Here is a 14,821-nt window from a genome sequence, read left to right on the forward strand (position 1 = left end):
TTTTGCTCGTATGCAAAATTTTTAAACACATTTCACCAGACGAAATAGTAATTTGTACATCATTTTACTGCTTTGTTAGAAAATACCGTAAAATAGAGTTTAATTCCTTAGTGGCATAAGAAACACCTTTTCGGTGAGCAAAACAAAATTTCGAATTCAAATTTTATACTTAGTTTAACGGTTCTGTGAAATGTGTTTAGCATACACAATTATGTGTAATGTATGTACATGTGTATGTATAGAAATTTGAAAAGGTCAGGGTTTTGAAACACTCGACATATGCCAGTCTTGCTTCTTTTCTTTCATTCTGAACCTCATTTTTAGCAAATGCTATTTCGGAAACGAAAATTAATTGAAAATATTTGAAACTAAAAACTATAATTTAAACCGTTTATTACTGATATAAAAAATGAAATCTCAGGCGAGTGGTACAAACAAGAACTGTGAGTAAAAATTTAAAAAAATCCGGTTTTCAGTTACAAATGGAAATTCTTAAGTTTTCTATTTCAGTGTATGAGTTATGCAAGTATAAAAATATTAATAACGGTATCATTACTGTTATGCAATAAGTTAAATTCGAGATCAAGCGAAACAGTTTTACCAAATTACTTCATTCCAACATTCGACTAAAAGCCGCTTGCATATCGTCATTAAGTTTTTTGTAGTCACGCATGATTCTTCGTTCTCCATCTTTATGTGCATCCTAACATACCATTTAAATGTATTGTCTTAATTTATCTACAAAATGTATATCAAACAAGCGTACTCACCTTAAATTTCATGGATGATAATTCGTACAGTATATTTCCCATTTCTTGACGTATCTCATTCCATGTAACTCGATTTTCATCCGAAATTGTACTTTCTATAGCATTACGTGATAGATCGTAGAACGTAATTATGTTATTCAGCATGCCAACAGTCTTGTAGAATGGGCAATAACGGTCATATGTCGAATATGAGTTCTGCTGCAGAAAATCGTCTTTAATCAACTTAGCCACCTCCAAAGTTACTTTATCGGTCTCGGCCAATGAAGCTTTTCCCACAAGCTGTACGATTTCGGATAAGTCCTCTTCTTCTTGCAGAATTTCCTTAACTTTTAAACGTAAAGGGACAAATTCCGGAAAATGCTCTTCATAATATTCGTCTAACGCACGCATATATTTTGAGTACGATATTAACCAGTTTACTGAAGGGAAATGCTTTCGTTGCGCTAACTTTTTATCTAATCCCCAAAATACTTGCACAATACTGAGTGTGGCGGAGGTAACAGGGTCTGAGAAATCACCTCCAGGGGGCGATACAGCGCCGACAATGGAGACGGAACCTTCACGTTCAGGATTACCTAAACATTTGACGCGTCCAGCACGCTCGTAGAAGGAGGCTAGACGAGCACCCAAGTAGGCGGGGTAACCAGAATCGGCAGGCATTTCAGCCAAACGACCTGAAATTTCACGAAGAGCTTCGGCCCAACGGGAGGTGGAATCAGCCATCATAGATACGTTGTAACCCATATCACGGAAGTATTCGGAAAGTGTGATACCAGTGTAAATAGAGGCTTCACGTGCCGCGACAGGCATGTTGGAGGTGTTAGCCACCAGAGCGGTACGCTTCATTATAGATTCTGTGACTCCCTCTATTTCAACAGATAGTTCGGGAAAATCACGCAATACTTCGGACATTTCATTACCACGTTCTCCACAGCCGACATATATTATGACATCAGAGTTGGAATATTTCGACAAAGACTAAAAATTTACAAGTTTGTTAAATATTTTTTTATGGGCTTCGCTTTTTATTACTAATATTACTACAATTCTGTTAATAAAATAAAAAAGTATTACCTGAGATATTACTGTCTTGCCACAACCGAATGCACCTGGTATTGCAGTTGTGCCACCCAAAACACATGGAAAAAGTGAATCCAATATCCGTTGTCCCGTTAACAATGGATGATTGCCCGGCAATTTTTCATTAACTGGGCGCGGCTGACGCACTGGCCATACTTGCAACATTGTATGTTTGGTAACAACATTATCAAACTCGGTTTCTAGTACTACTTCGTCGACAGTATATTGACCCGGTGGCGCTATATATTTTACAGTACCTTTTGCACGTGGATTCATTAAAATCTTATGATTTACCAATGTGTTTTCTTGCACGTATCCAAAAATGTCACCGCCAGTCAAATGTGAACCGATTGATACCTTGCCTGGGCGAAATTCCCAACTTATATCTCGTGACAAACTTGTAACATTCACACCCTTCGGTATGTAAATAGAACTTGTGAGTTCGTTTATATTGCGTAGAGGGCGCTGAATTCCATCGAAAATACCACCCATTATACCTGGACCCAATTCTACAGAGAGCGGTTTACCGGTCTTTAAAACAGGATCACCGACTGTGACACCGGAAGTTTCCTCATAAACTTGAACTGTCGCCATTTCACCTTCCAGACGTATAATTTCGCCGACGAGCTCAAAATATCCCACCCGCACCAATTCATACATAGCGGAGCCCGACATATTCTCAGCAGTAACCACTACGGCATATATGTAAAGCAAATTCAAATTAACAGATACATTCGAAGATATATTATAGTTTACCTGGACCAGAAACACCAAAAACACGCCCGTACTTGCTTTCGTCAACTCCTTTGCGCTTCGTGACTTCCACAAATGAAGCCATTTTCTCTTTCGAGGGCGGAAGACAAACACATTCCTTTTCGTCGATATCTATACAGCCACATGATTTCTCTTCTGGTTTCGTGTTATAGCAGGTACACCATTCAGACGACATTTTGAAATATTTCCGGTAACGTAATTTTCAATAAATTGTTGAAGAAAATTTTTACGCACAAACGTCTTTTATATTTTAAATAACATTTCAATTTCAATGTGTCACTTTTCCAATTTGAATTGTGTGCCAGCTTTGCCAACTACAAAGAATACCTGATTCCATTAAGCTGTGGGAGAAAATTATATAGTGTTTACAGACATCAGACTAGAGGTGGATATAACTAAAAATATATCTTACGGACACTATAAATCTATCTCACTAACGTTCTTCGGGACCCACTTAAAGTTTTACTCAAACCCGGACGGGACAGCTTTTGTAGGTTTTACTTAACACTCAAACTTAATGTAATCGTATCCATCGCCGGAACATCTAGTAAACTTGTATTGACAACGGAGTTGATTAAAAAGGGATTTAATTTACATTTACGGATTTTTAAATATTACTTTGGCAGCCGTAAATTTACAGTATGCAAGCATGGTGCAGGCATATCGGATATACCCAAGATGCTAGTCATATATAATGTTCGTGGGGGAATTATTTTCCGGCTTTATTTCTCTTTATTCACACGGTTTCGCTTGTGGAGTATTAAACTTAATGATTTCTTTTTAATATAATCCTTCCCTCACTTAATATGGACTCGGAACTGCAATGGGTGGGTTAAGGAAACACTGAAGTTTAATGAGAAAGGATATAACCAGCTGGTAAAAGCATAAACATCTCTTTATTACAACCACAAAGTGGCAGAGCCAACAGTTGCCACAACCAGCCAGCAACGAGTCGCAAATCAGTCCCTGCCCTCGCTATCACGTGGTGCGCACAGCTTGTTTGCTTTGCTGCTTGGTCGGCTGACCAGCATAAGAAGGGTCAATGCTGTTGACTGCCTCACTGCACTTTTGAAGGACATCCACGGCGCCGTCAATGTACTGTTTGCACTGTGGCAGCATGGTATACAGTGAAATGAAAATTACTGTTACTGACCCGCGATCAGCAAGCATGCAAGAGAATTACTTAATTTCTCTTCTGCATCTGTTCAGCGGATGCGAAGCAAGAAAACGTTGCTGACGACTGGGAGAAAGACTGAGAGACGTGGACGTGGCATTGCCACAGGCTTGTTGATGGATAAGTGAATGAAGTGTGGAAAGATTGTTAACTTAATTTTGTTACCTTAACTTTAGGCTATTTATAAACAAATATGTATATTATTAAAGGTAAGTGGATAATTTCAGGAAGATGCCTCATACTGTTGATTGATCGGAAATATTTTGACTTTAGAGAGGGCGCTGATGCTTTTATATATGTAAACCAGGTTCAACTTAACAATCATTAACCAGCATCTGATATAATTTTATGACTGCATGTGGCAAGTAAGAGGGATGTCAATTCTCAAAATCACTCCATTGGATTTTCTGAGGTTTGACATTTTCTGTCGAGGTGCGTTTTTTTCATCCTTGGAGTCGTATTTAGATTGAGCCATGTGTAAAAGTTCACGGAAGTGAGGAAAGTTCTCTGAGTGCCATTCACTTGGGAATGGCCAGAAACGATTCTTTTGAATATGGCTCAAGCAGCTCACGACTTCCGGTCTTACACCAAGTATCCTCTTGGTAGCCAAAGAACATCCGTCCCCAGGGTTCTGCGCTGGGTTTATGACCCGCCACGTAAAAAAACACTACCAAAGGAAAAGATGAAAACAGCCTCGGATGAGAGACCGCCCTTTTGATGACGACCCCTGCAAATGTGTTAAGGATTATGATTTAAGAGCATGAACCTGGAATGTCCGGTCCCTTAATTGGGAAGGTGCCACTGCCCAGCTGGTTGCTGTCCTTGTTTGAGTAAAGGCTGACATCACCCCTATGCCAGAAATGCGATGGGCGGGACAAGGACTGAGCCGAGTAAGTCCTTGTGGCATTTACTACAGTGGCCATATAAAACAGCGCAAAATTGGTGTGAGACTCGTGGTGGGGGAGGGACTTCGTTGCCGAGTACTGCCATTCACCCCGGTGGATGAATGTCTAGCCACAAACCGCATTAATGCGAAGTTCTTCAACATATCGCTGATTTGCGCCCACGTCCCGACGGAAGAGAAGGACGATGTAACCAAAGATTCCTTCTATGAGCGCTTGGAGCGCTTGGACAGCTGACCCCGCCACGATATCAAAACCGTGCTAGGAGACTTTAACGCCAGAGTGGGCAAAGAAGATATCTTTGGTACTACGGTCGGTAATTTCAGCCTCCACGATGAAACATCCCCAAATGGGTTGAGGCTAATCGACTTCGTCGAGGCCCGAAAGATGGTTATCTGTAGTACTAGATTCCAGCATAAGAAAAATTATCAAGCCACCTGACTGTCTCGTGATATTCAGAGAGAAGCGACAAGTTAAAAAAAAAATCCACATTGAGCTGAAAGCATAGTTAAGCAATTATTGTTTAATTACATATGGGTACTGTATGTACATACATATGTATGTATGTATGACTGCGTCCTACATATAGATGAAAAAAGAATATAAATTGACCGCTCATTTAATCAATTCTCGCCTTATGTACGCACATACATGCATACAGCAGCTACTATTACACATATTGCTGCGGGAAAAAGTTTACTGCTGCGTTATCAGCAATTTGCAGTGAATTTATTTAAAATAAAGCACTCCAATTTGACTTCTCATGCATTGATGAAAACTTTGTCCGAAAGTTAGGTAGACGCTTAAGCAGAGTAAGTTTAAATAAAAACCCACTGAAGCCGCCACAGATAAAGTAGACAAATACTCGAATGCTCGCCCACACTTACACACCTACACACATACACTTGCATGCATAGATGCAATTAGAAAATTGAATAACTTCCTGCGTACTCTTCGACACATGTACGAGCATGTGCGTGTGTGTGCACATGTGTTTGTGTGCTTGGCTTTAGAGATATTTGAGTGAGTTTGCATAACTGCTAAGATAAAGTTTCGCCACTGCAGCACCGCACTCCAGCACCCAAACGCACTTATCTAATATTATGTAAACATTCGCCTTTCAAAATTACTTTGCAAACTGAAAACCATCAATAAAAAAGTTGCCAAACCATATATTTTCCCAATGCAGCGCTGCCACTCATCGAACTACCATTTCCGTCGCTAACGCCCCGCCGCACCACACGCGCCTCGTCAAAACGCTGTTACAAAACGCGTTTACACATTTTCGAACTTATTCCACTTCTAATGCCACTTCTGCCAACAGCATTTGATAATTGGTTAGTTCAATTGATTTTACTTCCTTTTCTCCACATTCGCACCCTTTTCATTTCTAAGCAAGCTGGCCCAACGCCCCGCCTCTTTGACTGCCTGACTTCCGGTGTGTGCTACGTTTGTTTGCACACACTATCGCTGACTGCCAGTCGTTTTCGACTCAAATTCGTTTTGTTCCAAAATAAATGTTGTATCCTCAAATACGCAGAAGTCCCGGCGCCCAAAGAACCCCATTGCCTTGAGTGCGCGACTACTGCTTGGGAAAGATTTGGTTCGTAACGTGCGTTTAGAGTAGAAATTAGCCAAACTTTCGCATCTCCGAAGGTGCTTTCCAATTGTTGGAAGCTTTTATAGCGCCCTCGTGAATAACATTTGGCAGCGGAGAAGCTCGGCCCAGTAACTTCGCCATGCATAATTGCGCTATTTTAATTTTTATTCGAATTATTTGTGCATTTTCCTGGTTTCTGTTGTCGTCAATTTGCAAAGTTTTGGTGCCACCCTCACGCAGTAAGACTGCAGTCTTAATAACGCATTCCTTTAAGAAATGCTTCGAGAAAACAATTAGTTTCGTAGTGAAAGGAACGACCCTTTCTTGTCTGCTAAAGCAAAGTTAGCAATGTGTACCCTACTTTGGGTTTTGGTAAGTTTCTGCGGGAGTGCCAATCATTTTCAAAGAAATCAGTTGGCTTGAAGGTACCTTCTTCATAGTTTTTGATATTTGTTTTTTTGGTTTTTTAATTGCCAAAAAAAATTAAATTTTGCTTACACTCGCATTCACTGTTTGGTCCATGTGAACCTCTTAAAATGCGTTTGAACTACTTGCATCTTGCTGAGTGGCGAATTTCAATTACAAGCAAAATACTCAATTCCACTCCCAAGTGGGCAATTGCTTCGCAAACGTCCAGGTTCTACTACTGCCGGCGCTGTAAGTTGGCTGACGGGTAACCGGCGGAAGAGTTCGTTAGTTAAACTACAAATACACTTCAGTAAGTATGTAAGAACTCCTTCAAGTTATCGATGAGAATGTAGTGACACTTCTCATGACGTTGAACTCTTGAACTTGCAACAAAACCAAAAAAGCATTCAAACTTTTTAGAAATACATAATTATGTAAAAATGACGGTAGAAAAGTCTTCAATGAAAATAGCACCAGTTTGGCGATAATTTCAAATAAATCTACTGCTAACAGTTTCTCCTCTTCTTCTGTTTTGTTTCGAGTTTACAACAGCGCGATAGTCGTTCTTCCTTTTCGAGATTCCTGGTGTAGCCAGATCCTTCTCCACCTGATCTTTCCAACAGAGTGGAGATCTTCCTATTTCTTTGCTTACCCCGAAGGGTATTGCGTCGAATACTCTCAGAGCTGGAGTGTTTTCGTCCATTCCGACGACGTGTTCTTAGCCGCTGGCTCTTAATTCGCTGAACTATGTCAGTGTCATCGTATATTTCATACAGCTTAAACCATACAACCATAAATCTTCCTCAAAACCTTCCTCTTGAGAATTCGTAACGTCGACTCATCAGATGTTATCATCGTCCCTGCCTATCCACCATATAGCAGGACGGAGATGATGAGTGACTTGTAGCACTTGGTCTGTGTTCGTCGAGACAGAACTTTACTTCTCAATTGCCTGCGAAGTCCGAAGTATCACCTATTGGCAAGAGTTATTCTGCTTTGGATTTCGTGTCTGACGTTGTTGCTGGTATTAATGTTGTTCACAAAATAGACGAAATTATCTACGACTTCGAAGTTATGACTGTCAACAGTGTCGTGTCAACAAGTCGTCTCGTCCTCATTCATTACCAGACCCATTTGGCTCGGAGAGGTCCTTCCCGATCCTGACGGAGCTTAGTTTACACAGCCGTATTAGTTTTGCGGAGATACCAAATTCAGACATAGGGGCATAAAGGCATCTCCTTTTCGTGTTGTCAAAAGCAGCTTGGAAATCAACGAAGAGATGGTGTGTGTCGATCCTCTATTCACAGGTCTTTTCTAAGATTTGGCGCATGGTGATTGTCTAGTTAATTGTAGATTTTCCAAACCTAAAGCCACACTGATAAGATCCAATCATTTGTCAATTGGTTGAAGGTGGGTTTTAACCTTTCACTCAGTACGCTCGATAGAACCTTATGTGCGCTGTTGAGGAGGCTTATCCCACAGTAGTTGGCGTAGATTGTGGGACTGCTGATAATGGACTTAGTAAAAATGGAGCTTTACGTGATAGAACAACGTGTTTTCATTATTGAACAATATTTCAAAAATATAAAAGCCGAAATAGTGTTTTAGTGAACACTCTCTAGTTAACTACAAAAAGCTTACTGAATTTCGCACTACTTTACCGTTAACCATAGAGAAGTTTATTTAAGCCAAAATTACAGATTTAAAGATTTAACGGCCGACAAAGTTCGGAGAATGTGCATCAGTTTTGTTTTGTTGTTTTTTGGATTTCAGAAGTATATTTGCACTATTTGTTACAAACTCGCTTGTAAGCCTTAAGCTACTGAAGGGTCGGAAAATCCTTTTCAATGTACGGCCTTTGTTTTGTTGATTTCGGGGGAAAAGTTAACATGGATCCGGAAAGTATTATGTATTTTTCTTTGTTTATACAAAAACGTAAATCGCATATTTACACACATAAGCACATAAAATAAAGCATTTACAGTTATACGTCCATACCCATACACGCACACATTTCCATTTGTGTGCGTGTGTATGCGAAATGCTTTATTTTTCAAAATTCAAATGCAGGCATCGCCCAAAATACCGTCGGCTGCTATGTGTGTAATCGCACACCAATACATACATATATATAAAAATATTTTCTTTTAAAAATAAGAAAGTGAAAATAAAAGCTACATCCATAATGTGTACGAGTATGGGTGTAGTTTTGCGTTATTTTCTGCCCGAAACCGGACGGTTGTCCCACACAACAACCCAGTGAAGATAAAGACGCTACCGACAAAATCGAACTAGTCCAAAAAAATTATATAAATTCAATGGAAAGTTCAATGTAGACATTTCTAAACCTTCTCGAGTTTAAAAATGTTTCGGATTATATAAATTGAAGAAGATAGTTTTTTATCAGCTTTGATCTCGACTGAGACTGATGTATTACTGAACGAAATCTGCCAGCAGTCATCTGCTGGACACCAGCTCGAGAAATCCACCAATTGGAAAAAAGGGTCGATGGACTGGTTGGCGTGATGATTCACATAAGTTCGCTGCTGGGTCCATTATTCACATTCACACATCCGCACGAGTTCGTGAAGTAGCTCCACGTATAATGTATTTACATTACATACTTGTTGTTATTATCCCCCACACTGTATGAGCAAATCTGCTCCTTGCTTTGGCTTTCAACTCCTAATCAACGTTTAATCTTATATTTAGCATATTTTGGGTTCGAGCTGTTAATATTATTCTTACTAAAAGCAAACTATTTATGCAAAACTGTTATTGTGCGAGTGTTGCGAGAATATCGACCGAGCGTTCAGGCAGGCAATATTAACAATGCACATACATACATATACATATAATAACGAAGTAGCTTAGTAGTTTAGTAGATATTGCGAAAGCTCCACTTTGACGGCTACGAGGGCATAAAGTAGTATTTTTACTGTCAAACACTGCCAAGTCACTTATGCCTTCTTCAAATTTCATATGAGTTTTTGTATTTTTTAATTTTGATGGACGATAACAAAATATAATTTAAAATATGTGTACATCTTTTTATAAGGTTGAGTATATATTTAGATACATGTATACATGCGTATTAAAGTTTACAACACCTCTAGAAAATTGTCCTCAATTTAACACGTTTTTCTCGATAATGTCTTTTTGAATTCGGTTGACAAGATTTCTCGATCTTCATGATATTTTACACAGGCCTTTGAGATACACTTCTTAAAGACTTTGACGAAGCTTTTTCTCGATTACAACTATTTGAAAAAAAAAGTCAGGAAATTTTCGCAGAAATTTTCATTATTTTGTAAAAATGTCTGCCGAAAATCCAATTTTCAGTTTTTTTCCTTCGTCCAAGTTCTAAGATAAGGTTTTAACTACCTAGGTAAAACACGTATTTTTGACTTTATATTATGCTTTAAGAAGTACGATTTAGCGCCGCCAAATTTCCCACTTTCGTTTCACGGCCCAGCTCACCAATTTTGAGTCAATCTCGAGTTGGATGAATAATGTCAACAGTATCACTGGCTGGATATTCGCTTTAGCGGCAGGACTGTCGCATTTACTACCCGTCTATACACATAAACATATCGATATAATTTATGCTGATTTCACGACAGACGCCATATTAAACCTTGGCCCTTGCAAGAGTATGTGGTGCACAGAAAAATTTAAACAATACGTCGATTGCACTTGAAGAAAAGTCATAGAATCAGCCGTAATTGGGGTTCCATCAAACGCACCGAGTCTCAAGGTGTCCGCTATGGTATCTTCTACATTCGTACCAGTTGAGATCGTGACGACTTTCTGTCTTGGCTTGGGTCTAAAGATGTTCAGACAAAAAGAGCGGTAAGTCCGGACGTTCAGTACAGCTTTATATTTTCAGCATATTACCTTGGGTTCGCAAAACACAAGTGTTTCTCAACGCCGTTGCTTCCTATATCCATTTGGGACCGCTTGGATCCAATCGACCACAAGATTTTCCTCTGTTACACGCGTTTATTTGACTATGGGAAATGGTTTTAATACATGCAGGGCATTTAGTATTTTATTTACGATGATCAATTGGAAAATCCCAAATCTGCGGCTGTGAGTTATCGACAGAGGCAACTGGTTCATCCGGGTTTTAAGTATCTCTTCTATGTCTTCCAATTTGTGCTGATCTATGCGGTAATCGGGGGGTATGGATTGGATGGTGTATTCATGAAATTTATCAGCATGAGATTTTGTTTGGGAAATAGTCCAACATAGAAAACATAAACTGTGTCTTCTGCCTACTATGACTCATATATAGTAGGGATCAAGATAGATCTTTTAAATGCTATAAAAATGCACCTGTAAAGGGTATTACAGATTCGGACCAGCCGAAGACAACGTTTTTTCTGATTTTTAAATTTACTTGAGATGTAACGGAACCATAATATACAAACAAGAGTACATAAATACTTATAATCTTAATGAAAGTAAAGCGGTTATAACTTTTGCAGAGAGCGAAGCCTATAAGCCACTTAACAGCTGTCTAATCCGCTAGTAAATATGTACATGCAGGTATTGTAGTTAACTTAGCAAAGCATTTAAGCACATAATTGCATATTAATGATTAATACAAGTTCAATAAAAGGTTTGCCATCTTAGCCAGCAATTAAAAGTGATTAGCAACAAACTCGCCCCGCAAAGAGTCCGCCACGTACAGTAGAAAGAATCCTAGCAATTTCGTACATATGTATGGGTGCAAGTGCGTATGTGTGAGTGTGTGAGTGTGCACCACTCCAGCAGCCGACACCAAAGCACCTGTCAACTTGTTGGAACAAGCGATAAGTACCCACCTGCCTGCATATTTATATACAAACCCACCATATAATATATTTATATATGTACATACACATACAAGTGCCTCTTGAAATGCCACCACTTACTTCATACTCAGCCACCCGCAGTCATTCTTATCTGCTCGACAATCCACCCGCTCAACATCGAGACATATATGTCACTCGGCGCGTCCAAACGGACCGCTATGTCTGAGTCCATGTGTGCTCAGCTATATACTCATGATTGTATGTGCCTGTGTATAAAGTTCGCAGTCAATCGAGTTCACTTGTGTCACATTCGTCACTTCCTCTTGTGTTGTTGTTGCTGTGTTGCTGCTACTTCTGCCACAATCATTTTAAATTGTTACTCATGAATCAAGTGCAAAACATGTGAGTATGAAATGCGAAAAAGTTTTTCTATAAAAATTGTTTGGGCGTATCATTTCATGCTTGTTGGCAGATAATGAAATTGTTGAAAACTTTTGGGTTAAAAAAAAAAACAACAAAGAAAGGGAAAACCACTCAACAGCACTGAAAAAAGACAAAGACAAAGTGAAGTATGTATGTAGCTAGGTAACTAAGCAAATGCTTGTTTGTAGCGAAGGTTTATAAAGTCATTATAACTGCGTAGGTGTATTATTGACTTGTTATTGTTGTGAAGCACTGCCATGCCAACGTTTCCGATAACATCTAATCGATTTAAAATCCTTACAACTGATGAACTTAACCAAAGTTACTAACTAATGAGCTTCTGAAGCTCTTCAAGTTACTTAAGCGAAATCATGGAAAATTTGGCGCACATAACGGAAAACGATGAGCAAAAAATAATAACACTTTGTTTGTAATTTTAAAATTCTTAATATATTCTTCAAAATCTATGTCGTCCCCCTCAAAGAAATCCTCCTTGGCCCTAATGAACTTGTGCCAAATTTGTTTCCAATCTTCGAAACCGGTGTTAAAAAACGCACGAAAAACTCACGAACGATCAATGTGGTATGCGACGGCACATTATCGTGGTGCAAGAACTAAGAATTGTTTAATATTTTTTTTGGTTAAATTAAGCTTAAAATCTCACCTTTCCAACACTATATGGTATGACACAATAAAGGACTGCAACAACATCTATTGACAAAATACGAAAAGACTTTTTCGACGACCATTATATAAATTATATTTCTATTATATTGTGGTATATGCTTGTTCGTCAGTCTGTGTGGCATTTTAGTCGACAATGTTATTTAATTTAATTTTTTTCGTTAAATTTAGTTCTTTCCAATAAGAGAGAAATAAAAATGTAATATAAATATATTATTCTTCACTTGGGAACCTCCAAGTGCCAACTATAGAAAATAATAAAACTGAACAAAAACGGATGGTTTAGAAGATACTTTTGCTTAGCACATATTTAGCCATACAAAATCTACAGATTATTGAATGATTAAGTAGTGAGTTAATTAGTATATGAAATTACATAAAAAAATATTTAATCGTTTCTAATTGGCTGTTTGTTTTTGGTTGCTTTTGAAATGCCAAAATTCTACTATATTTAGATGCAAATCTATAATTTTACCTACTTTTTCCATACAAATGATTTCGCAATTTATAAAATTTAACAAAAAAAATAGAATTGACGATATGGAAAGTTTAAATTATTTGCTTGCTTGCTTCTACATAGGAATAAAATCATCATTATTTTCCTATTTTCCGTGATTGTCAGTTTTAGAATAATTTTTTTTCACATTTACAATTACGTATAATAAATACATACGTGTTTATGCGCCAAACAGCCATTTAAATGAGAATTCGTAAATTTTTTTCTGTACAAATGGTGCAAGTCCATCATTGATTGTATTGTATTTTTGTCAGCCACATGCTAATAAATTTTCCAGCAGCATAACTGTATATCAAATTATTTTGTTTCCGCTTTATTTCCGTTCGATTTGTTTTCCAAAGAATTCCGTGCCGTGACCAACGAAAAACATAAATAAATTAATTTGCAAATCCATGCCATAATACAAACATGGGATTATGCACAGCTTGCCATGCATTTATTGCCGAGCGAATTTCGGACCGAACGCATGAGCGTAATTGAAATAATTTGATTTTAACCATAATTATGCATACAAATTGCCGAATATCAAACACAGTGCGCCACATGCCACCGATAATCTGCTTTGTGGTGCTGCAGGGCGACAGTGCGCTGTGCGTAGTACGCTGCGTATGAGTGATGCCCAAATGGCCGAATTAGTTGGAAGTGTAATCGAAATAAATTCCATTTTATTTACATTATTTTTATGTGTTATTTTGATATGCTTACTCAAATTCTGACTGAAAGTTATCTTTCAAGTTTATATTTACACTTTCTTGTTATTTTACGCCGAACTTGGAGCGAATATTTTTCTTGCATGCAAATTTTTTGCCCAACTAATTTACATATACAAGTATATGCTAGACCGGGCTAGCAGATAGCGTGCTCACATATGCATGTATGTATGTGTGTGTGTGTGTGGTCGAGGCTACAGCTCGCATTATGCTTGCCTTCGTTGCGCTGGTGTGGTTCCAGCCCCAGAGTCATTATGGCTGCTGTTCTACTGTTTCTCAGCTCGCCACGCACGAGGCAACACACATCTTTTTTGCGCTCCAACTTGCACCGTCATTGTTAATATTTGTCTCAAGTGTCAAAGTTTGGCGTTAAAATACATTAAAGTTTCTCCGCATTTTTTTGTGCTTTTCTATTTTTCACATGAAAACACATACGGAAGACAGTGCTTTTACACTGGGACAGTTACGCACATACATATATGTACATAGGTATATATGTAGTCACCGGCAAGCATAATTTTTGAATGCATTATACAAATGAAAATTTTATGCGCATATTAATGTCATGCGAATATTTAATTAACCCAAAAATAGGATGCGAGCGCTTTGAACATTTCAAAAATAAAAATTTGAAAATACATACAGTTCTAACACGAACAAAACTTAGCAAGAATTGAACGAGTTGAATTGAATGGGGAATATAACGTTAAAATAAGGATTGTCGAAAAAGTTTTTTCGTATTTTGTCAATAGATATCGCTGCAGTCGAATATCTCCGGTGCAACCAATCACATTGTGTCATACTAATTAGTGTTGGAAAGGTGGGACTTTGAGCTTCATTAAACCAAAAATTAAATTTAATTCGGGGATGTTAAAAAAAGTTACAGCTGTTCAAAAAGGAGTGAAAATTCACTAGATTTTGAAATTTTTGTATGAAAAAGGGAAGAATGCCACGCAAGCCACCAATGAAATTTGAGAAGC

The 14,821-nt window shown here is 38.2% G+C and overlaps 1 protein-coding gene and 1 pseudogene across 3 annotated transcripts in view; one reads left to right on the forward strand and one right to left on the reverse strand.

The window, feature by feature from the left end:
- LOC126753619 (V-type proton ATPase catalytic subunit A-like) overlaps positions 1–2,878 on the reverse strand; it is a 414,573-nt gene extending 411,695 nt beyond the window's left edge. For 2 of the 3 annotated variants that reach the window (XM_050465213.1, XM_050465211.1), the window contains exons 1-3: positions 2,607–2,878; positions 1,845–2,542; positions 771–1,748 (exon numbers count right to left, since the gene is read on the reverse strand). In XM_050465213.1, coding sequence (XP_050321170.1) covers positions 771–1,748; positions 1,845–2,542; positions 2,607–2,799 — 1,869 coding nt within the window. In that variant the 5' untranslated portion in view covers positions 2,800–2,878. Of the gene's footprint in view, positions 1–376; positions 704–770; positions 1,749–1,844; positions 2,543–2,606 lie in introns of those variants that run through there. The other variant, XM_050465212.1, reaches the window with a different exon arrangement.
- A 1,113-nt stretch (positions 2,879–3,991) lies between these two features.
- On the forward strand, positions 3,992–10,962 carry LOC126752817 (uncharacterized; annotated as a pseudogene).
- Positions 10,963–14,821: the final 3,859 nt, after the last annotated feature.

Source organism: Bactrocera neohumeralis, chromosome 3 (assembly GCF_024586455.1).
Source record: "Bactrocera neohumeralis isolate Rockhampton chromosome 3, APGP_CSIRO_Bneo_wtdbg2-racon-allhic-juicebox.fasta_v2, whole genome shotgun sequence".
Classification (NCBI taxonomy): domain Eukaryota; kingdom Metazoa; phylum Arthropoda; class Insecta; order Diptera; family Tephritidae; genus Bactrocera; species Bactrocera neohumeralis.